Source organism: Panthera tigris, chromosome A3 (genome assembly GCF_018350195.1).
Source record: "Panthera tigris isolate Pti1 chromosome A3, P.tigris_Pti1_mat1.1, whole genome shotgun sequence".
In the NCBI taxonomy this organism is placed as follows: domain Eukaryota; kingdom Metazoa; phylum Chordata; class Mammalia; order Carnivora; family Felidae; genus Panthera; species Panthera tigris.
Window position 1 is genome coordinate 117,662,255 of NC_056662.1, and position 24,317 is coordinate 117,686,571.

Consider the following 24,317-nt stretch of genomic DNA (forward strand, 5'->3'; position numbering starts at 1 on the left):
TAAAAGTGCTGAAGAGCCTTTGGCCTCGGTTGTGGGGCGCAGGGAGCCACGGCAGGATGGGAGCCCGGGGCAAAGTGCGGCCTCCCGGGCCGGCGGGAGGGAACCAGATGCTGCATGAGGGCTCCCGCAGAACGGCTTTCAGCCAGGGCCCCATGTCTCCATCGCCCCCAGGAACTCAAGTCCCGGTGCCGTCGCACCCACCCCGACCCTCCTCCCTTGGCACTGGGCTAGCGAACCCGTGCCCTACAGGGGTCATTCCACTTCCGCCCCCCCCAAATGATCCCAGATCGGGAGAAGGGCGGGATGATGGTGGGGTCGCCTCCGAAGCCGAGGCTGAGAGTGAGCAGTGAAAGGAGCTGCGAGTTTGGACTCGTTAGCCCTTTATTGAGTCCCTCCCCCGCGGCGGGGCGCCGAGCTGTATGGCGCGGTGGTCTCTGCGCAGGTCCTCCGCGACCCCGAGCGCCAGGCCCCAGGTGCGCGGGCTCCCCAAAGTGGGGGGGGGGGGGGCGGGTCAGTGCCCGCCGGTGCCTGGGAAAGAAAGCTCGGTGGGCAGGCGCTCCGGAGGTACTTGGCGGCTCCGGACCCCAGCTCACCCACTTTCTCCAGTGGGTTTCTCCTCTACCTCCCGACCCAACTCGGTCTTCCCAAGCCCCAGAGTAAAGGCTGGTGGGAAAGTGTACTTCTGCACGCGCGCTAGGGGGCGCGCCCCTCCTGCCGGGGGTTGGGAGGCTCCCAGCGATCCCCGTGCCACAGGAAGGCCATCATCGAAGAGGGGACCGGAGCGTAGGGCCAGCCCCGCCGGGCCCTTCAGGCCACACTCACCTTCCGGCCCATCCGGCCGCTCTTCCTCTGGCCCCGCGCTGCCCTCTTCCCCCTCCAACGCCACCTCCTCATCCTCTTCCTCCCCAGAAGCGCCTGGCCCCAAGGAAAGCGCGGTGAGGTGGGAGTCCCGTTCTCTGGTCGTGACCCCCCCCCCCGCGCCCCTCTGGACCCCCGGTCCCCGCGGCCTGCCGCCCCCTCCCATCCTGCGTCCCTCACCCGCCTGGAAGTCGATGGTCCTCAGCATTTCGGCCACGTGCTCCACGCTCACGGTGAACTGATCCATGCTTTCATAGCCCGGCTCTGGCCGTCCTGCCAGCTCCACTTTCGACATTGTCCCGACCCTGCGGCGCGGCAGCCGCTCAGCTGGAAACGCCCCCCGCACCCGCAACCCCCTCCGCGCGGCGGCGGAGCCCCGGCAGCCCCTTCCTTGCCTTTCCCGCTCGGCCTACTCACTTATTGATCAGCTCCTTGGCCTGCTGCAGGGAAGAAAGGAGGGGGAGCGTAAGCACCGTGCCAAGCGCTGGCAAAGTCCCGTTTCTGGTGCCCACAGTCCCGCGGGGTGGGCGGGGATGCGTATCCCAATTCGTTGAGGAGCAGGTGGGCTCAGACGGGGGTGACTCGCCCGAGGCAAAGTGGGGCAGACGGGTGCCGGAGGTAAGACGGGAGCCCCGCCCTCCAGGTGGTGCCCTCCGGGTGCCCGGGCCCCCACGGCAGCCACTCTGCGGCCTGCCTCCCTCCCCCGGGGCCCACCTGGAGGTAGAGCGCCATCTGTGGCTCCTCCATGGACTGGATGGCCGACTCCACGAGCTTAGAGGAGGCCTCCAGGTGGTCTCCGTACTGGCGGATGAGGCCCCGCACGCGCTGCAGCTTCTGCTCCTGCTCGCGGGCCAGCGCCTGCAGCAACTCAGCCTTGCGCTCTTCCAGCACCGCGCACAGGGCCTCGAACCTCTGGGTTAGTAACTGCTTCTGGCGCCGGCTGTTGTCCTGAAAGAGGGGAGCAAGGGTGAGAACTCCTTCTTGGTCGGGAGAGCACTCCCTGCCAAAGGGAAGCCACCGGGAGCCAAGAAAGTACCCCACATAGCGGCAGACCTACAGGTGCAGCCAAGGGCAGGGTCTTCTCAGTAATAACCGTTACAAGATTTTTAAAAATTGAGATATAATTGACTTTTAACATTACATTAGTTTCGGGTGTACAACGTAGTGATTCGGCATCTGTATATATTGTGAAGGGATCACAAGTCTAGTTACCACCCGTCACTATAGTTACAAAGCACAGAGAAGTGAAGTGACCGGGCCAAAGTCACAGAGCTAGCAAGGGGCACAGCTGGGACTCAAACCTAGCAGCTTGGCTAAGCATATCCCACCACTTGTGATTCACCCCCAGGAACCCAGAAATTTCCCCTCCCTCCCCTCCCAGGCTCACCTCTATGGTCTGGCACACCTCCTCCATCTGTGTGATCACTGCCTGCACGCGGTCGTTGCCGGCCACCAGCATTGCGATTCCATCGCTGAGCTCACTCTGCCACACACACAGGCCAGCACTTAGAACTGGGGGGCCCTGCCTAGAGCCGTACCCCTCCCATCCCGGCCAGGGCGCCCCCTCCACCCCACCATCAGGGCTATTCCAGAGATCTAGATGGCTTGGAACCATCTAAGAAGTGTGGAAGCCCACTTATGGGTTCTGGAGGGAGGCGGAGAGAGGAGCCCCTCCACCACCAAATGAGAAAGGAGCAGACATTTGCCAAACATCCAGGCCTCGGGCTAAGTGCTTTATCTGTAGATTCGTGTCTTCCATCAATTTGGAACTATTCTTTGTAATTATCTGTTAGGATACTATTGCCTCTTCTCCATTCTTTTTATTTTCTCCTTCTGTGACTCTGAGGAGGCATGTGTCACAGCTTCTCATCCTCATCTCCCGGTGCTGCATCCTGGGCTATTTTTTTAGGCCTCTCTTCCTGTTTGCTAATTCTCTCTTCAGAAATTTCAACAATTATATTTTCATTTTTTAAAGTTTATTTATTTTGAGAGAGAGAGAGAGAGAATATCCCAAGCAAGCTCCATGCTGCTAGCACAGAGCCTGATGTGGGGTTCCATCCCATGCACAGTGAGATCAAGACCTGAGATGAAATCAAGAATTGGACACTTAACTGACTGAGCCACCCAGGCTCCCCTATATTTTCAGTTTTTAAAGCAATTTCCTTTTTAAAAAAATATTTTTATTTATTTTGAGAGACAGAGAGAGCGAACAGGAAAGGGGCAGAGAGAGAGAGAGGGAGAGAGAGAATCCCAAGCAGGCTCTGTGCCGTTAGCTTGGAGCTCATCATGGGGCTCAAACCCACGAACCAGGAGATCATGACCTGAGCTGAAACCAAGAGTTGGACACTTAACAACTGAACCACCCATGTGCCCCTAGAGTTTCATTTTTAAAATCTCTATTTGGTTCTTTGTTAAATCAGCATTTTTGATAATCTATTGTTGCCTGTTCTGTTTATTCCATTTTTAAAATGTTTATTTATTTTTGAGAGAGAGAGAGCAGGGGAGGAGCTGAGAGAGAGGGAGACACAGAATCCAAAGGAGGCTCCAGGCTCGGATCTGTCAGCACAGAGCCGGACAGAGGCGGGGCTCAAACCCACAAACTGGGAGATCATGACCTGAGGCAAAGTTGGATGCTCAAACGATTGAGCCACCAGGCACTCTTTTTATTCCATGTTTTTAAAAAAGCATTTTATACACAGTGATACTCTATTCTTTAATAATTCCAATATCTGAGGGGTGCCTGGGTGGCTCAGTCAGTTAAGCGTCTGACTCTTGATTTCGGCTCAGGGCATAATCTCACAGTTCATGGGTTTGAGCCCCGCATTGGGCTCCGAGCTGACAGTGTGAAGCTTGCTTGGAATTCTCTCTCTCTTCCTCTCTCTCTGCCCCTCCCCACTCTCTCTTTCTCAAAATAAATTTAAAAAAATTTTTTTTTAACTATTTTCTTTCTTTTTTTTTCCATTTTTTTAAATGTTTATTTTTGAGACACAGAGAGACAGAGCTTGAGCGGGGGAGGGGCAGAAAGAGAGGGGGACACAGAATTCGAAGCGCTCCAGGCTCCGAGCTCTCAGCACAGAGCCTGATGCAGGGCTCGAACTTGTCAACCGGGAGATCACGACCTGAGCCGAAGTCAGACGCTTAACCAACTGAGACACCCAGGCACCCCCTGAGCCACACAGGCGCCCTTAAATAAAAATTTTTAAAAATTAAAAACAATAATTCCAATATCTGAATTCCTCAGGGGTCTGATCTGTACTTTGTTTCTACCGCCTGCACTCATGCGGTACATTTATTTCTGTATCTTCACTTTTGAACTGATATTTTGTTGTTCTTAATCTAAGGAAAACCCAAATACCTAAATTGAGAGTGTTTTCCTCCAGGCAGAATCTGCATTTGCTTTTGTCAAAAGTCAGGTGGCATGACTGACTACCTTAGTTCCTGGGATTCCAGTTTAACCTGGGTTTCTTCAGTTCAGGTGTCCACCTTACAGAGGTCTGAAGACACAGTCTCATCCCAACATAGTCTCATCCCTCTGGCTCAGTAATACTGCCAGCATTTACCCGTGGGAAGTCTGGCCTTTTCTGTGCTTACCACCCCGGGTTCTGTGGTCAGCTTACTGCCCCTTCCTCACCCCACTCCACCCCCACTTGGAGATTTCCTTTACTTTCTGTGTGCCCACTGATATAATTTTTAAATTATGTTTTATGTCGAATCTAGCTGTGTGGTAGTGAGAGGGCCCGGAGAGCATCTAGGCCACCAAACTGAAGTTGCTCACATCTTCCATGATCTAATTGTGTCCTTACAGCGACTCTCAGAAGCAGGCATTTTCATCCCCATTTTACAAGCAAGGAAAGTCAGGGCCAGAGAGGTCAAGTGACTTACCTAAGGTCACACTGAGTCATGCATAGAGCTGGGACTGTAGCCCTGATCTGCCTGCCTTTACGTGTGTGTGTATAATTTTTTTTTTTTGAGAGAGAGAGAGAGAGAGGAGACAGCTTGAGTGCCATGTGAGCAAATAGGGGAGAAGCAGGGGGTGGAGAAAGGGAGAGGGAGAGAGAGGGAGAAAGAGAGAGAGAGAGAATCCCAAGCAGGCTGCATGAGGGAGGACTCCATCCCATGACCCTGGGATCATGACCTAAGCCAAAATCAAGAGTCAGTTGCCCAACTGACTGAGCCACCCAGGCGCCCCCTGATCTGCCTGCCTTTAAAACCAAGTGCAGGGGCGCCTGGGTGGCGCAGTCGGTTGAGCGTCCGACTTCAGCCAGGTCACGATCTCGCGGTCCGTGAGTTCGAGCCCCGCGTCAGGCTCTGGGCTGATGGCTCGGAGCCTGGAGCCTGTTTCCGATTCTGTGTCTCCCTCTCTCTCTGCCCCTCCCCCGTTCATGCTCTGTCTCTCTCTCTGTCCCAAAAATAAATAAAAAACGTTGAAAAAAAAAAATTTTAAAACCAAGTGCAGTGACTTTTAAACCCAAGTGGAGTGACAGGATGAGGTCTGAAAGGCTGTCCTATCTCTGGTCCCACATGCCTGCTCCCTCTGCTGCTTGATACCTTCTGGCGTTTGTAAATGGTGGGCAGGGGGGCCACCTCACAGTCCTTGTGGGCACCGAAGACCTTACAGAGAGAGCAGGTGGGCACTTCACAGCTCAGGCAGTAGATATTGATCTTCTCCTCTTCATGCTCCTCGCACATAAGGTGCTGCTCAGCCTTGGAGTGCAGTGGTCTGGAGGGGAGCAGGCAGGGTGGCGGAAGGGTCAGGGGCCAGGCTGGGGGGAGGTGGGCCCCACAAGTGCAGGCCCCCATGAACACCTTCTCTTCAGCCCTCACCAACCACCAATCACAGCTGGAGCTGGGGCTGGGCAGGTGAGCGACTTCCACAGTGCCCTTCATTTGAGGAATACAGAGAGCTAAGGGGTAGAGGAGGCCTAGATCCAAGAACAGCATCTGTTCCAGGGGGCCAGGGAAGTCCCACAGGGCAGGAAGCCATAGAAGGTTGGCAAGGGCCTTGCTGGTGGACTGCCAGCCCCTCCCCCAGGTGGAGAGGGTACAGGTGAAGCCCTGCCCAGGATCTGAGATGCCTCAGCTGGGTGACCTGGGGCAAATCCCTCCCCCTCCCAGGGTCCAGTCCTCTAATCTCTAAAGAGGCTGATCCTTTCAGCCCTTCCCTTCTGGCTGATTGGTTCCCCTCTCTGTTCTGTGTCCCAGGCCCTGCCCCTTCGAGAGACAAGAGGTCTTGACAGCTCACCGGGAAGACTCTTGTTTATAAATGTCGATAATGTTCTCCACTAGTAGGTTTCGCTGCAGGCCATAGACACCATGTCTGTCCAGGACAACCTCATGCCTGCAAGATGGGCAGCGGAAACGGCCTCCGGAAGACACAGTGGTGGAGCCCCGGGATTGCCACAGAGGGTTCGAGGCCTGTAGGGACAAGTAGCATGAGAGAACACGCACGGTGAGGCATGGAGGAATGGGGAGGAGGCAGGGGAAAGGTTGTGGGGGCTGAAATAAAATGTAGGAGAATGGTGGAAGGGGAGGCATCAGCTCCGTTCCTTGGGGAGGTCCTCCTCCTCTGAAAACGGTGGGTGGCCATGGACATCTTCTTTCCCACTTTTGGCCCATTACTCCTTAAGTGTCCCTGCATCCAGAGCCCGACTTTGGTCAAGGCCCAGTCAGGATGGTCTCCCTAATGGGGCCCAACCTGCAGGTGTGGGGAGACACTGGCATTGGCAGGAAGGTTGAGGTTGGAAATGGACTCTGTGAGGTGCAGCCAATGTCCTCCTGGGGCTTTCACAGACCACAGCTAGGGGAGATTCTCTGTAACCCTCAGCAGGGAAGCCCAGACAAGTGCTGAACAATGGGGCACACAGGCCACATCGTGCAGGGCAATTCCTAGGAAACCATCCTAGAGACTGGGAGCCAGGAGTCCTGTGTTCTTGTGCTGCCCTTCACACTGTTCTACCATGTAAATTCGAGGAAGCATTCGATGTCTGGAAAACTAAGGACTACGCTGGATTATTCACTCTACAACAAATATTGAGGGTGCCAGGTAATTTCGAGGCTCTGGGGATAAGATGAACAAAAGCCACCCTGCCCTAAGGACAAGCAAACTGACAACTACATCTGGCAGGCAGGGTTATGACAAGAGTTAAGCTTGGAAGGCAGACTTATGAGAGATGTTCATCACTTATACCTCTTAGAGAACTTGCTCCTTCCCATCCTAAAAGGGAGAACCCCACTATGGCCCAGGCCACAGATGACCGGCTCAGAGTTGAGGAGGTGATCACCTGACCCAAGCAGAACCAATCACATTTTCTCTCCAGGAATTTAGAACTGAGACACAGAGGTGGGGGTGGCTAGACCACCCGCGGCTCTGAAACTGAAAAGACCTGTGGAGTTGGGCAAAGAGCTGACATTGTGGAGACACTGCAAAGACACAGTCTTGTGCAAGTGGAAGTGGAAAGCCCAAGGGGTCAGAAAGTATGAACAGGAAGGCTTGTCTTCGGAGAAGACCACAAAGTCAACTTGTGGACAGCAGCAGAGAGAAAAAACTGGTAGAGACTGTTTGTTGTTCCTCGGTATTCACCTTCTCTTCTTCAGTAATAGAGCCTCTGAGTATTTAGCAAGACACATGGAATAAAGACTGTGTGTCCGGGGCACCTGAGTAGCTCAGCTGGTTAAGCTTCCGACTTCGGCTCAGGTCACGATCTCACGGTTCCTGAGTTCAAGCCCTGCACGGGGCTCACTGCTGTCAGCATAGAGCCCACTTTGGATCCTCTGTCCTTCTCTCAACCTGTTCCTCCCCTGCTTGTGCTCTCTCTCTCTCGCTCACTCTCGCTCTCAAATAAAATAAATAAATAAATAAATAAAACAAAAAAGACTCTATGTCAAGTCTCCCTTCCGGCTGAGTATGACCAGGTGGCTACATTCTGGCCAACAGGATGTAGACAAATGTTTTATGCAACTTCTAGGAAGTATCTTTAATGGAAGGGGCATATGCCCTACTCTTTTCTCCTTCCTGTTGGCTACAATGAAGATGGAGTAGCTCCAGCTGAAGCAGCCATGTGGTTCCATGAGGTAGTCACAGGATGAGAATGGCAACAAGATAAAAGGAGGGAGTCTCCAGGCGCCTGGGTGGCTCAGTCGGTTGAGCATCCGACTTCGGCTCAGGTCATGATCTCACAGTCTGTGAGTTCGAGCCCTGCATCGGGCTCTGTGCTAACGGCTCAGAGCCTGGAGCCTGTTTCGGATTCTGTGTCTCCCTCTCTCTCTGCCCCTTCCCTGCTCATGCTCTGTCTCTCTCTGTCTCAAAAATAAATAAAAAACATTAAGAAAAAAAAATTAAAAAAAAAAAAGGAGGGAGTCTCTGGACTGCCTACCTATACTTTTGCTTGAGAGAAAGAACACATTTTTGACCTTCTTTAAGTCATTACTATTTTGGGTTTTCTGTCACTTAAGCACAACTTAGTCCTAGCTGGCTGGAAGGCCATGGACTCCTAGAGACTAATGAAGAGAACAGTCACCTGTGACTTTGAAAACTTAGATGTATTTCCTGAAGGTGAGTTTGATGAAATTCTCCAAATCCTCACGCTGGACATCAGCCAGAGGGACCCTTATGTGTGCAACAGCACCCAGGATACACAGAGGGCATCCAAGTCCGCAGTCTTCTTTGAACCTTTAGAAGCAACAGATGTAGGCAAGGCAGGAAATGTGGCCTCTGGGAAGTGGGCAAGCCTATACTGGGGAGAGTGACTGGCATGTCACAAATCTCACATTTTGGGGGAATTTCTTGTGAATCCTAAGAAGTTAACACATTAGGCCAGAACCGATTACTTTGAGATTATCCAAGGCTGCGTTTGTGCCTTTGTCTTTCTCAGTAGCTGCAATTGTATATAAATCCTGCTGAGTTTAGGGTGTGGGTGAAAGTGTAAGACCACTGGGCTTTTGCTTACTTAATACAATGACCTTTCATTACTTAGAATCCAAGTGAGCAAGGAGGTGTTGGGAGAACTCCAAGCCTGCCAACTCCTGGAGGGATCTTACTTCTCTTTGATTCGCTAGTGGCTAGCATATAAAAGTGCTCAGGAAATGGTTGAATGGGTGGAAATGGGTTTGAATGTTTGAATGGGCTAAAGTCTTAGCCCAGAGCACAAACTTCTGAGTTAGCCTCTCTCCTCCACCTTCCTCCCTCACAGCCCCCCCTTCCTCTATACTCATTATTTAACATTCAACTCATGTTTTGAGGGCCGATTATGTGTCAAGCACCATGCTATGGACTTCCCAGACATTATTGAATTTAACCCTCAAGGATTTCTTGTAAATATGGTGGAGGACATGAACATTAACCCCCTAAGACTACAGGAAGTATAGTGACAATGGCTAACTGGACACATACTTTATGCCAGGTTCTTCTCTAAGCTCTTTTATCTGTATTAACTCATTTAAACCTCTTATCGACCCTTGAAATAGGTACTACTATTAGCCCCATTTCAAAGATAGGAAATTGCAGCCCAAAGGTGTTAAATAAATTGTACGGGGTCATCAGATAACAGATGGCAGAACCAATATTTGAACTCAGGCACTCTAACCCCAGGGTCCATTCTAAATATCAATATGCTAGAAGTGCCTGGGTGGCTTGGTCAGTTAAGCATCCAACCAGCTCAGGTCATGATCTCACAGTTCGTGAGTTTGAGCCCCGTGTCGGGCTATGTGCTGACAGCTCGGAGCCTGGAGCCTGCTTAGGATTCTGTGTCTCCTCTGCCCTTCCCCTGCTCGTGCTCTGTCTCTGTCTCCCAAAATTGAATAAACATTAAAAAAAAATCAATATAGTACATTGTCAGATGGAGTAGAATTTAGGCCACCTGAAGGATGATGCCCAGAGCTAACATTCGCCCCTCTGAATCTCAGGTAAAACAGATTTTAGTTAGGGTCGTAAAAGGCCAAACATCAACCCTTAACAAAGGAAACAACAACCTAAAAGTGAGCTGTGCAACTGTGGATTATTTGAGCTGCGGTAAACAAAATATGACCCATCAACCCAAAACCCCTTGTGCCATGAAGCAATACAGGGGTCCGGCTTGCAACCAGAATAACCTGTTTCTCTGTGAAAAGGAAAGGAAATCGCTCAAATCTGAGGGAGACCTTCGCCCATGGATCTCCACATGCCCTCAGACTAGCTAGTTCCCCAGATTTCTGTGTGAAAAACATACTGAGGCGATATAACCAAATGGAGCCACTCAGCTGCCTGCTAATCCAGGTCATACCCCTCTAATTCACCACAGAAGCCAAAGGACTGGGCTTGCAACAGAGATGGCAAACCAATGGGAACATCCAGCTAGCCAGTTTACACTTCAGTGGACCGTGGAAGAAAGCCAAGGTAGACGGAGGGTTGACTAAGGAATTCTTCCTCAGCCTCAGATAAAACTGCCCTGATTCAAAGAGGAATGGTAAGCAGAAGGGATCCAACGGGAGATGTAAACGGACATAATAAAAAAGGAAAAAGAAAGCATGGCAAGCAGCGGACAGACGAAGAATATGCTTTGTGAGAAGAACTGCTTCTAGACACAGTATTTCAATCTAACACTTTTAAAGAAAACAGGGGCACCTGGGTGGTTCAGTCAGTTGAGCGTCCGACTTCGGCTCAGGTCATGATCTACAGCTCGTGGGTTCGCGCCCCGCGTCGGGCTCTGTGCTGACAGCTCAGAGCCCGGAGCCTGCTTCGGATTCTATGTCTCCCTCTCTCTCTGCCCCTAACCCACTCGCATCCTGTCTCTGTCTCTCTCAAAAATAAATAAACATTAAAAAAATTTTTTTAAAAAGAAAGAAAACATAGTCTCTTTGATTAAAGAAGAGATATAAGTGATCAAAGCTGGGAGAAGTGAAGGGAAATGGCAGAATTAAGAAATCAAGTAAAATATGTTACGAACATAGAAACGAAATTCACTCATGACACTACAGCAGGAAGTAGAATGGAGACACTGGCGGAAGTCACATAGATCATAGTGGAAAATAACAGGGTAAAAGCAATCAGGACTACGTGCTACAACGTGGATCAACCTTGAGGACTTTGTGCTAGCTGAAATTAGCCTGCTGCGAAAGTACAAATACTGTATGATCCCTCTATATGAAGTACCTGAAATAGTCAAATTCATAGAGATAAAAAGTAGAATGGTGGTTACCAGGGGCTGAGGGGCAGGGAAGCGGAAGGTTATTATTTAATGGGTACAGAATTTCCATTTGGAATGATGAAAAGTTCTGGATACATAACAGTGTGAATATACTTAATGACACTGAACTGCACACGTAAGAATGGTTAAGATAATTGGGGTGCCCCGGTGGTTCAATCGGTTAAGCATCGGACTTGGTTTTGGCTCAGGTCATGATACTGTGATTTTGTGAGTTCAAACACCATGTCGGGCTCTGCACTGGCAGCACAGATCCTACTTGAGATTCTCTCTCCCTCTCTCTCTGCCCCTCCCCAACTCGTGCTGTCTCAAAATAAATACACTTAAAAAAAAAAAAAAGAATGGTTAAGATGACAAATTTATATTATGTGCATTTTACCACAATATAAAAACAGTTAAAAAAAAAAAAAAAGCAATCATGACTTGGGACATCTGGGCCAAGGAAGCAGATTTGGGTGGACCGGGAAGCCCACTACCTCTTCACCACTTCCTCACCAGGTAAAGACATTTTAGCAGCTCATCCCATCGGCTAATCACTGCCATTCTCCTGGGCCCCAGGGGTCTGAGAGGCAAGCAGTATCAGGCAGTCTCCCCTAAATCCTTTGTTTGAAGAGCACCTTTCTGGGGAGAGGACACCGGCAGGCAGGTGGGAGGGAAGGGTTGCACGTCTGCCTTCTTTGCAGTTTGGCTAAGGGCTGGTGCTGAAGCAGGTACCGCAGCTGACTGCAGATTTCCCAGTGTCCACTGGTCCCATGGTCTCCTCCCTCTCCCAAAGCTCAGTTCCTTCTGCCACATCCTACCTCTGGCTGGCTGGCTTTCCTCTTAACCTCCAGGGCATCCCTCTTTTCTGTGACTGCTTCAGCCATGCCCCCGCCTCCAACACCACACCCCATATCCTTTGCTAGTCAGTCTGTGGTATATGTATCAAAGGTGCCCTTTGGTACTAGGGCTAAATTTCTAGTAATGAAATAGTTAAGTTTCTTTTGGATTTCCCAGGCTCTTTAACTCATGGCGCACTCATGCTGCTTAGAGGCCCTCTCTGTGTTCCTCATGAGCTAACTCAGTGTTTCCCTAAATACGGTATACATACTGATGAAGGCATGATGATTTCAGGTGGTATGAGGATGGACATTTAAAACTTTTGTGCGTTGGGGCACCTGGGCGTCTCAGTCGGTTAAGCATCCGACTTTGGCTCAGATCATGATCTTGTGATTTGTAGGTTCGAGCCCTGCGTCGGGCTCCGTGCTGAAAGCTTGGAGCCCGGAGCCTGCTTTGGATTCTGTGTCTCCCTCTCTCTCTACCCCTCACCTGCTCACACTCTCTCTCTCTCTCTGAAAAATAAACATTAAAAAAAATGTTTTTTTCAATTTTTGTGTGTTGATTTTAATGCGTATTAGAAAAAATAACCAGCCTATATAACTAGGGATTTTTCAAGGATTATGTCATTTAGAATGAAGATAAAGTAAATATTTAAGCTTTAAAAGTGAGCCCCTTTAAAGGAAATAATCAACCATTGCACAGGTGGTACCCAGCTATGGCAAAAATCAGGAAGGCTAAGTGAGAGGAAGTCTGAGGAGTCACTCTCTTTTCCTGACGCCCTCCTCAATTGAAACTTATTTGTCTTGTGTCCCAAACCTTTTGCAAATGCTGGGTGGCTATTTTGAGAAAGTCACCTGTACTGGATACGTGGATAAAATGGTTACCCCTTGGGGCACCTGGCTGGCTCAGTCGGTTAAACGTCTGACTCTGATTTCAGCTCAGGTCACGATCTCATGGTCATGAGATCAAGCCTCACATGGGCTTCGTGCTGAATGTGGGGCCTGCTTGGGATTCTCTCTCCCTCTCTCTCTGCCCTTCCCCGGTTCATGTTCTCTCTCAAAATAAACAAATAAACATTTTTTAAAAAAGGTTACCCTTTCTTGGTAACATCTCTGCATTTTAACAGAAGGCATTTAATGCAGCACTATATAGGGAAAGTAGCAATGATCTGAAGATCTGGTTTGGGATTTGCCATTTATGACCTTAGGAAAATAATTTCTCTCAGGGCCTCAATTGCCTCAGATCTAAAAAGAGGGATCTGTACTTAGCACTTGCTCCCTTCAAGGGCTGATGTTCTGGGAGCAATGGGCATTGACTGATATAATATGGTAAGAATTTCAGACACCCTAATCGGACGAGGAAGGGAGCTGGTGGTTTTTATAACAACCTTCCCCTCTCACACCATGTAGGCCACCATCCCCCTCTTTAACTTTGACTCCTGTGATTCAGTATCTCACTTGTTTGTGCCTCCCCCAGCTGGCCCTGGAGCACCCTCTTCTTGCCTGATATAAACAGTTCCTGAAATCCCATCTCTGAAATAGTCCTAGTGTGTTTGTTTGTTTTTACATTTTAAAAAAGAGTTTATTTTTTTAAGTTTATGTATTTACTTCGAGAGAGACAGAGCACACAAGTGGGGAAGGGGCAGAGAGAGAGAATCCCAAGGAGCCTCTGCACTGCCAACACAGAGCCCAATGCGGGGCTCGAACCCACGAACCGTGAGATCGTGAACTGAACCGGTCAAGAGCCAGATGCTTAACTGACTGAGACACCCAGATTCCCCTAAAAAGATTTTATTCTTAAGTAATCTCCACATTCCACATGAGGCTCAAACTCACAACCTTGAGATCAAGAGTCAAGTGCTCTGTGAGTTCAAGCCCCACATTTGGGGTGGAGCTTACCTAAAAAAAAAAAAAAAGAAAGTCACACTACCGAATGAGCTGCTAGGAGCCCCTAGTTCTAGGGTGTTTAGATGGATTTACATGTTCTATCATTTGCATTATCTATGAGGTTTGGATTTTATACAATGGACCTGTATTGTTTTTGTAATCATAATAAACAATAAAATTTCTTTTTCGTATAGGAAACATTCTGGTTGCTTGACAGCAGAGGAGCAATTAAATGAGTTATAATGGAATTATTATGTAATTATCTTAGAGTTCTTTGTAACATGGAGAGATATTCATGTTACAATTTCATTATTATTTTTAATGTTTGTTTATTTTTGAGAGAGAAAAAGAGAGTGTGAGCAGGGTAGGGGCAGAGAGAGCGGGAGACAGAGGATCTGAAGCGGGCTCCGTGCTGACAGCAGAGAGCCCGATGTGGGGCTTGAACCCACAAACTGTGAGATCATGACCTGAGCAGAAACCAAGAGTTGGAAGCTTAACCAATTGAGCCACCAAGGGACCCTTCATGTTATGATTTTAGATGAAAAAAAGCAAGACATAAATCAATATAGACAGTAGGATCCTAATTTAGGAATGGGTGATGGGATCCACAGGTAATTTAAAATTTTTCTTTGTAGTCATTTACATTTCCCAAATTTCTATGGACTCTGAATTACCTTTAAAATGCATAAATATAAAAGTTAAATATTTTTGCAGTAACTGTCATTGGCTGATAGAATTGTGGATTATTCGGTTCTTCTTCTTTTTCTTTTTTTAATAAATTCCAAATTTTGTACAAAGATTTTGGGGTTTGGAAAAAAACTTTACCTTTTAAAATTGCAATGCTCAGTACTGACATAAATGGAGAGGGGGCGCTGGAGTGCCATAAACGCCAGGAAGATAAACCAGCAGGAGAACGGTAAAAAACTTTGTTAGTTCAGAGGAGGGGATGTTTAAGAAGATACCATTTTTAAAAAATGGCAGAGAGGGAGGGACACACAGAATCCTGAGCAGGGTCCAGGCTCTGAGCCGTCAGCACAGAGCCTGATGTTGGACTCGAACCCACGGACTGGGAGATCATGACCTTGAAGTTGGATGTTTAACTGACTGAGCCACTCGGGTGCCCCCAAGAAGATACCATTTGAAGACAGGGTAGACAGGTAGCAGGTGGTTAGGTAGGAAAGAGTTTCAGGAAACCAGAGAGACTATAGGATTTTAGGTTACAAATAGGGGAGTCATGCTGGGGGGTGGGGGTGGGGGCTAGAAAGGTGGGTTTTACCATGAAGGGCTTTTAATTTTTTTTTTTTTTTAATTGTGGTAAAATCACAGAGGGCTTTGAATTTAAGGGTAAGGATCTGAACTTAATTTTGTAGGCAAGGTTTCTGAACTAGGAGAGAAAATAAGAGTAAATATTAATCTCGGGGCGCTTGGGTGGCTCAGTCTGGTTAAGCGTCCAACTTTGGCTCACTCAGGTCATGATTTTGCAGTTTGTGAGTTCGAGCCCTGCATCAGGCTCTGTGCTCACAGCTCCGAGCCTGAAGCCCTCTTCAAGTTCTGTGTCTCCCTCTCTCTCTGCCCCTCCCCTGCTCTCTCTCTTTCTCTCTCTCTCAAAAATAAACATGAAAAAAAAAAAGTGAATATTAATCTCACAGGTAATTTGGATAGATGGGAGGGGAGAGAGAGGTTAAAGGCACAGATCAACTGGGAAGCAAGTGCAGTAGTCAGTGCAAGTCACCTGCCTGCCCTCAGGTGGTGGCAGAAATCTTGGAAAGACTGGGGATGCCAGAGGTGGAATCAGTAGGACTGGCCAATCACTTAAATGTGGATGGGCTGTGGGGAGAGGAGAAAGTCAAAGACTATTCTAGCATTTCAAGCCTAGATGCTTGGGAAGATGCTGATGCCTGTAATGCAGAAGTATTTAATCTGGGGACCATAGCCCCAAAAGATCCATGACCAGAATTCTGTGAACTCAGATGAGAAAAAAAAATCATATTTTTATTTTCATTAAATAGCATAAATTGGACATTTCCCTCAATTACACATGTAGGCAACAAACCACAATTTTAGAGCACTTTGCCACCAACAGAAATCACAGGTATTTTCACATCACAGTATTGTTGTTGATCGAATATCCAAAAATAATTTATGCTTATCACTACTTCTAAACTATAGTAGTTACTAGGCCCACTGCTTGATCTCATTATTTAATGTGTTAATCAAGGAGCACATACATTACTCTATCCAACGTGTTCTTTATCATTGACTGATTGATTGATCTGAGAGAGACAGAGATCTGTCAGACATGTTCTAATTACTTTGGTAATTATATTCCAGTGTTTCTCAGGCTTTTTTCATGACTGCTCCTTCCAGGAAGCTGTTAAGACATTTTTGCCCCTAATAGCCATCCCTTCCCCATTAAATTTAAGTACCCAAAATCGACAAAAGTGAAACTCATAGAAGCAGAAAGTAGAAAGGTGGCTGCCAGGGGTGGGGGGTGTGGGAAATGAGGAGATGCTGGTCAAGGGCACAAACTTTCAATTCTAAGATGAGTTCATTCTGGGGAGCTGATGTCCAGTATGGTGACTATAGTCAATAGTTAGTTATATATTTTATACTTGGCAATTGCTAAGAGAGTAGCTCACAATGGTAATCATGTGAAGTGATGGATGTGTTAACTAGTTCGTGGTAATCATTTCACAGTATCAAATCATCATGTTGCACACCTTAAATATGTCTAATTTTTGTCAATTATATCTCAGTGAAGCTGGGGGAAAAAGTTTTACGTGAAAGCAAAACTAAATAAAAATTTTAAAATACAATCACAATAAAAAATTTTAATACCATGGATATTCTTGGGGCAATATCACCCCCGTTGAGAATGTATGAGAATGATGCTGTGTTCTAGTGCAATCCATTTTCTTTACAATCATATATAGTACATATAACTTTTTTGTAGTACATATGCATTTAAAAACATTTTTGGGGGGCACTCGGGTGGCTCAGTTGATTAAGCATCTGACTCGATTTTGGCTCAGGTCATGATCTCACAGTTCTGTTCGTGAGATGGAGCCTCCTTTAGATTCTCTCTTTCCCTCTCTCTCTGCTCCTTCCCTGATCTCATGCTCTTGCAAGAGAAACAAACATTAAAAATACAAATAAATAAATAAATAAATAAATAAATAAATAAAAGCATTTTTCTCACATAAACCACACATATTGCCCTTAGAGTCCACAGGCTTCACAAACTGACAAAGGGGTCCATGGTCCAAAAAGAGATTACTTCCTGCCCTGATTGTGAGTCCTACATGGTCTCATGACAGACAGGAATTTTATACACTAAGGTGTAGATGGCAACTTTCTTAATACATTTCCATAGCTGACAGTCTCTACATTGGACTAAAGATTTCTCAGCTGACTAATATCCAGGTAGCAAAATCCTATCTTCTGCTTCTGTTTATCTTTGTATTTCAAGACTAAGAAATAACACTGTATGTTAACTAAGTGGAATTTAAAAAAAAAAAAAAAAACACTAAAAAAAGATGCAAGTTTTTGTAGACAATTGTTGTAGAAGCATATGGGAATAGGCCTGTTCTTAACTCAATGAAACTACACTATATATAATGCATCTTTGAATTAATATCTTAAGATACAAGCTTTTGTAAACAATTGTGTAGAAGCATATGGCAATAGACCTGTACTTTAAAAAGACTAACAATATAACTGAAAATAACTGACAGGCTTTATTACACACTTAAATTTTGTTCTTTCCTTAAATCTTACCTTTACACAAGAAAGCCAGCCCCATAAAGCAAAATTTCATGTGCCAATGAGGTGATGTGTAGAGAAAATTCCATCACTCTAGGAAACAGAAGACCTACATTTATGTCCCTACTCTGTCCCTTTGTAAGACTACAACCTGTTTCTTGGGTTGTCCCTGTAAAATGGAAGTAACATCCATTCTATCTAACTCAAATGGAATCATGAATGTGAAGGTACTTTATAAATTATAGAGCGTTTCACAAAGAGTGCTTAACAATCCTAAAAGTATATGACCACATAGAACCACAGGTCATGAAACAACTGTTCCTTCTTCACTGTGGAGGATACAATGGAATGCAATAAATAAATGGAATTTAATTCTAGGCTATGTTCCAGGCTTTTGTATGGCATACATTCCATGAGCTATCTCTTTTAGGCTGTATGGTGCTTCCTTTCTTTGTAATATTCCATAGCATCTAATAGAAATGTTCTGTCTAGAAAGATGCTCTGTGAGTTCAAGAGGGTTGCTGGAGGCTATTTCCCCCAAAATGGTGACCTCGTCAATGAGGAATAGCGGACCATGCACGTCCCTTGAGCCACACCTTCACAATATACAGGAGAAACCATGGCAAAACGGTAGACAGAAGATCAGACATTTGGAGAAATGCTGAAGAGCCTTAGAAGAATCCAGATATTGGCCACCAGTGGGTGGGAGAGGGATTCTGAGTGGAGGGTTAGCTTTGCCTGACAGAACTTAGCAAAGAGCCTGGCACAAGGGGTCTGTGGCAGGAGACTGGCTGGAAGGAAGATCAAAAATCAGAAGAGTGAGACAAGTCAGGACACTGGTAACAGAAAACACTTAAAAAATGGAAATCCATAGTAAAATTTCCTGAATTTGTGAAATCAGATTGTTAGAATTATAAGGATATAGAAGGTCAGTTTAGGGGTACCTGGGTGGCTCAATCAGTTAAGCATCTGACTTCAGCTAAGGTCACGATCTCATGGTTTGTGAGTTCAAGCCCCACGTCAGGCTCTCTGCTGTCAGCGCAGAGCCCTCTTCAGATCCTCTGTGACCCCCCCACCCTGCTTCTCTCTCTATAATAAATTAAAAATGAAAAAAAAAAAGATCAGTTTAAAGTATCCTATTAACCCACGTATGTGTAAACAGGCTTGAAGAGGTAAAATAGCCTGACTGACACCACACGGCAAATCAAGGAAGAGGCTGGTGGGACTAGAACTCGGGAGCTGATTCTCGGGCTAGGTTTTTGCTCTCCACTAACCCAGTTTCTCCTGTCAAGTAAGCAAGACCCCTAACACTGCCATAAGGTAAATGCCGTTCACAAACTTGCAGTGAACCAATTTCTCACAAAGGGGACCCACCCATGGTTGGGCTGGGGAGGTCCCTCGGGAGCAGGGGAAGTGGTGGAGGAGGCAGGCCTGACAGCGGGTCCTCACAGCGAACTGGTAACAAACTGGCTTTCAAGGTGGAGTGAACCAGAGGGCATGTCTTTCCTGGACTGCCCTTTATTACAGAAGGCGGCGGCGACCCCTTTCTTCATATTCCCGTATCTGCAAATCTCTCCCTAAATGGACACCCTCCAGAAACTCTGTTCCTCAACAACCTTCTGGTTGTCTGTTAAATTACAACAGGTTGCAGCTCATAAACGAGTGCCCACAGTGAAGTGGAGGCAGGTACAAAAATAAACTGAAGGCCTGCTTAAAGGAGTTTAGAAGTGACTAGAGTTTACAAATACAGAAACGCATGGGAAGATGTTTGTGTCAAATTCCCACACCAACAGCTTTCCTCTAGTCAAAGTGCTTGGTAGCTGAGTGGGTGCAAGTGTGGAGAAAGAGGGAGGGAGAAATTAGAGGGGGTTAATGTGGTATTTTGGTGTCTTTTCTCTTTAAAGTCAGGGTGAAGGAGAGATGTATTGCAGCTCTAAAGGAAACTAGTTAAATTGTGATGGCAACTATGTAAAGATACGTATGTCAACAGGGGCTTGAAAGTAATATGCAAAGGAGAAAGTAACTGTGCTGGGAAAATACGATAATGGAAGACTTTCTCCCAAACCTTTAATACTATTCAACATTTTCGGGGCGCCTGGGTGGCGCAGTCGGTTAAGCGTCCGACTTCAGCCAGGTCACGATCTCGCGGTCTGTGAGTTCGAGCCCCGCGTCAGGCTCTGGGCTGATGGCTCGGAGCCTGGAGCCTGTTTCCGATTCTGTGTCTCCCTCTCTCTCTGCCCCTCCCCCGTTCATGCTCTGTCTCTCTCTGTCCCAAAAATAAATAAAAAACGTTGAAAAAAAAATTTAAAAAAAAATACTATTCAACATTTTCAATGACATGTTTTAGTTATTCAAATTTGCTTCCTGACTCTCTAGTTAACCTGATGTTATAAAGTCACAATTCCCTAAGTTCTTTTTTTTTTTTTTTTAAACATTTTTAAGTAATCTCTATGCCCAAAGTGCTGCTCAAATTTATGACCCCGGGATCGGGAATCGCCTGCTCCACAGACTGAGCCAGCCAGGTGCGCCACAGTTCCCCAAAATTCTTGTTTGTTGTTCATCACAGCAGTTGTTAAGACAGCAAAACACTGGACACCATCTAAATGTTTTAGAGGATCAATGAAACAGACTGTGGTCGAGTCAGAACAATGGAGCAGAGCACTATTCAGCCATTTAAAAATGAAAACATGTATCTGAATGTGTAGAGATGGAACAACCACCGAGAGAAAGCAAACAAAGGCAGATGTAGGACAGTGAGTCTAAACACACACACACCCCACACTCAGATGTAGCTATCCATGGAAAATTTCTGGAAGGATACCCAAGAAAGTTGGAAATGGCTACCTCCATTTGGAGGAGGGAACTGAGGGCCTGGAGTTGTCACTTTTCATGATACAAACTCCTATTTGAAAGTGTGTGTGTGTGTGTGTGTGTATGTGAGAGAGAGAGAGAGAGAGAGAGAGAGAGAGAGAGGGAGAGAGAAAGAGAGCGAGAGAGAGTGAGAGAGAGAGATGCCGGTATAACTTTTATAAGTTCTATTAACTTTCTAGGCAATGTTCTCAGGGTATTCTTCTTAAATGGTTTTAAGATAGAATTACCAAAAGTCCTAAGCTTGTTCCCATACTTAGAAAACAGACAATCTGATTATGCCTACAGTTGTCAAAATGTGGAGGCAATGTGAGAAAAAACTAAATATGCTCATCTTTCAGAGGGAGATCTACTGAGATGTATATACAGAAGTGCAGCCAAAGAACTGGGTCAGCCTCCCACCAGGCTACCCCAAATAAAGCAGAGCAAGGAAATGAGCTGTTCACTCTTCTCCTTGGTGGTGGTGGTGGGGGGGGGGGTGGTGGTGCCCAGGGGTGCTCTGCACTTTAAAAAGAGACACATCAGTCCAGATCCACAGAACCATCCCAAACCTCTGGGGATCCTGTTGTTTCCTAAATATTCTGCATCGAGTTTGACCCAGTCCCTTTCTCTCTGGGCCCAATCAGTATTCCAGAGCTTCTCCTTTTTTTTAAATTTTTTTATTTTTTTAATGTTCATTTATTTCTGAGACAGAGACAGAGCATGAGTGGGGGGAGGGGCAGAGAGAGAGGGAGACACAGAATCAGAAGCAGGCTGCAGGCTCTGAGCTGTCAGCACAGAGCCCAACATGGGGCTCGAACTCACAAACCATGAGATCATGACCTGAGCTGAAGTCGGTCGCTCAACCGACTGAGCCACCCAGGTGTCCCAGTATTCCAGAGCTTCAAGGAACCAAAACAGTGTGCCTGAGTACAGAGCACTGACTTGAACGAGAGAGGTCACTTAAACATCGTCTAGCCTCCCTATAGATAGGGAACTTGTCTCTGGGTCCCTCTGCCTGACACTATATGCCTCCCACTTTAATATTCTGACCACTTTTTTTCATAGGACAGATTACCTTCACTTTCGAAATTCCTCTTTGCTTTCATGTATCTCAAGATTTAATGGCAGGATGTTTCACTACAAATTAATGAGAAGGGATGGCAAAATCTTGTTGCCATTCCCTCCTAGGCATCTCAGCCTGGAGGAAAGGTACTCAGACCAAGGGGAAAACTAAGATGGTGGGCAAGGCGAAGCCTCTAGCTCATGACTTGATGTCCAAGGTGAGCAGACAGAGAGCAGTCAGCCTTTCCCAGAGATAGACAATCACTGGCTTTGAGATACTCTGGGGCCAAATAATGTAATGGCAGGTTTAGACACACAGAATAGGAGATGAGAATGGGCCTCAGTGGGAAGATGGCATATAGCAAAGGGTGGGTCACAGAGCATAGCTGTGGAATGGCTGACTTAGCCAGCCCATTGGTTTTTCCCAAACACACTACCCTGAAAGAACCAAATAAAGTCTTGATTAGGTTAAAAAGCATTTGTGTTCAACATTATTTCCTTCTGAATTCTGATATGGTTGAAGGATATGTGTTCAAATGTTCCTTCTCACTGCCATGCCTACTAAGCTAGCCAGCTCTGGTCTATTCAGAGATTTTATTTCACTCGCAAGGTGTGTGTGTGCGTGTGCACGCGCACGTGCACGGAAGAGCACACAACTTTCCCCTTTATGATCTCTTTACGATCTGTGATCTTTGTTCCAGTGGCACAAGGCAAGAAAGAAAACCCGTTTATAAACCATTTTGATAAATGCTGCTTTTCTTTTTGAAACCAGTAGCTAAAATGACATTTGTGAATTCGATTAGCTACGTATGCTTTGCCCCATGACCTCACATAAACTAAAGGTGGTTGCATTTCTCTGCATTCTTTCTGCTTAAGTGACCACAATGCTTTCTAACCAGCAGGCCCTTTTATTAACCAATCCGGAGTGGGGCACTGGTGTGAACTTTTAGTTGGGGAGAATTCCCAATCTCCTGCCCACTAACTCTGCCCCAAAAGAGGATGTGCTGAACTTTGTCTCAAATACAAATAGTTGCAACCTCAGCTTTTCTCACAGGACTTATTTTTTAATGTTTCATTATCTCAGTGATATTTTCTCCAAATCTTCCCTACCATTCTCAAAATCTGAAACTCCAAACTGGAGTGCAGAGTCTAGCACAGACTATTACACAGCCTGGTGTAGGATCACCTCCCTCCCAGTTAGTGGTTTCTATGGGGGTCTTCTCTCTTCTGCAGATGCCGGCATTCCAGCCGCGGTCTGTGCACACATAGGCTGTCAGCCAGCCTGCAGAGCCACTGCTGACTCATGCTTACATTGTGATCTACTAGGACCCCGAATCTTCTGCTCTTCTACCAGGACAGCCAGCACCCACCTCACGGAGCACTCTGCCCATCCCCTTCTGGGGTCTCAGCTCTGACCTGATGACAAGTCTCCCGCAAATCCGCACTCCGTCACCTGGCCCTGCCCTCCCCCCTCCCCATCCCTGGCCCACCTGGAAGACGTCGTTGGCACACTTGCGGCACAGGTTGTGCTGGCAGGGCAGGATCACCACTGGTTTGGAGAACATCTCCAGGCAGATGGGGCAGATGAGCTGCTTCTCCAGGTTGTCCATGCTGTGTGCATCCCCTAGCAGCGGCTTGAAACCCACTGTGAAGTTCATCCCCTCAGCGATCGTGCCTGCCCTGGCCTCGGCCCTGGTCCTGGCCTTCCCTCACTGCCTCTGGACCCTTCCTCGCTTAGACCGTCCGTGGATTCTTGTTCCCTTCTACTGCTCACTCTTGAAATAGCTCTGCTATCTCTCCTGTCCCCTCCTCCAACAATTCACCTCGTCCTCAGATAGCTGTTTTCAGACACTTCTCTATTCTTTGCTCTGTAACCCAGCCAGACACATGTAGCTTTATCTATCCCTCCCTCCCTGAATGACTCTGTCCCTGGAAATTTCTTTTGTTCCCCAAATGACTCTTGTTCCCTCTATGGGCAGCACTGTTTGTCCTTTACTTCCCAGAGAGGAGATTAATTTTAACATGGGGGTAGGGAACAAGGGGCATCTGCATGACATTCCAACTCCCAATTTAGCTCATGTAAGGCGAGCCACAGCTGTCACCAAGTGAGTGACCCTGACTCACTCGGGAATGGGTGACTCCCTTAAGCAAGAGCAGGGGTGAGCTTCACTGTTTATGGTGAAAGGTGGGTCTGCAAAGGTGCCAGGCGCTCACACTCAGAAGGCTCCTATGAGCCCCTGACCCCCATGCTCTGCCTTGGGCTCTTCTTCCATGGCAGTGATACACAATCTAAACTGGCCTGGATGAGAGGAGCCATACATGACTCAGGGTGGCAGGAAAGATCTCACCAGACCTACAGTCAGTGAAAGTTTCTGCCTCCAAGGCATAGCCAGTGACCTTTACCTTCTTCTGCTGATCCCTATAAATCAGAACAGGGGCATCGGTGACTAGAGAGAAAGGCTCTGGTCCAACACTTCTGGTCCATTGTTGTTCTTGCCCAGAACCTTCTTATACCACCCTAGGGAAAAAAAAGCTAAGGAGGCTAGAGCTGGCAGTCGCACCAGGGCCTGGAACGACCTCATGAGCGTGCCTCTGAAAAAGTGTGGGAATTTGGTCCATGAACACATCACTGGAGCCACTCCAAGGACTTTAAATTTGTTAGGAAATCGAGAGAAGTTGAGCTGAGCAGAAGGGACCTGAGTGCCAGGAACCTATTTTGGGTACCAGGGGAATTGGTCTCTGGGGAAATTTTAGAGCACTGACAAAATCATAATCACAAGGCTCCGGGAAGTCTCTGCCCCAACTCTACAGTTGTCCTGGCCTCCTCCTCTCCAAGGCAGGCTGGTCTCAGATGTGAGCACTGGCCCTCTGTCTTTTTCTCCCCGGGCCTTTTGCTCGATCC

General features: G+C 47.2%; 1 protein-coding gene across 2 annotated transcripts; it reads right to left on the reverse strand.

The window, feature by feature from the left end:
- Positions 1–364: 364 nt before the first annotated feature.
- TRIM54 (tripartite motif containing 54) lies at positions 365–24,278 on the reverse strand. 2 transcript variants are annotated; one of them, XM_042982294.1, is made up of 10 exons: positions 22,906–22,985; positions 8,376–8,527; positions 6,101–6,273; positions 5,407–5,578; positions 2,246–2,341; positions 1,573–1,806; positions 1,276–1,298; positions 1,039–1,163; positions 823–915; positions 365–528 (listed from the first exon to the last, which is right to left on the reverse strand). In XM_042982294.1, exons 2-10 carry the CDS (start codon positions 8,448–8,450, stop codon positions 512–514), a joined length of 1,008 nt encoding a protein of 335 aa, XP_042838228.1. In that variant the 5' UTR covers positions 8,451–8,527; positions 22,906–22,985; the 3' UTR covers positions 365–511. The 2 variants fall into 2 exon arrangements, with proteins under 2 accessions (XP_042838228.1, XP_042838227.1); XM_042982293.1 differs by lacking the exon at positions 8,376–8,527 and having other exon boundaries at positions 22,906–24,278.
- Positions 24,279–24,317: the final 39 nt, after the last annotated feature.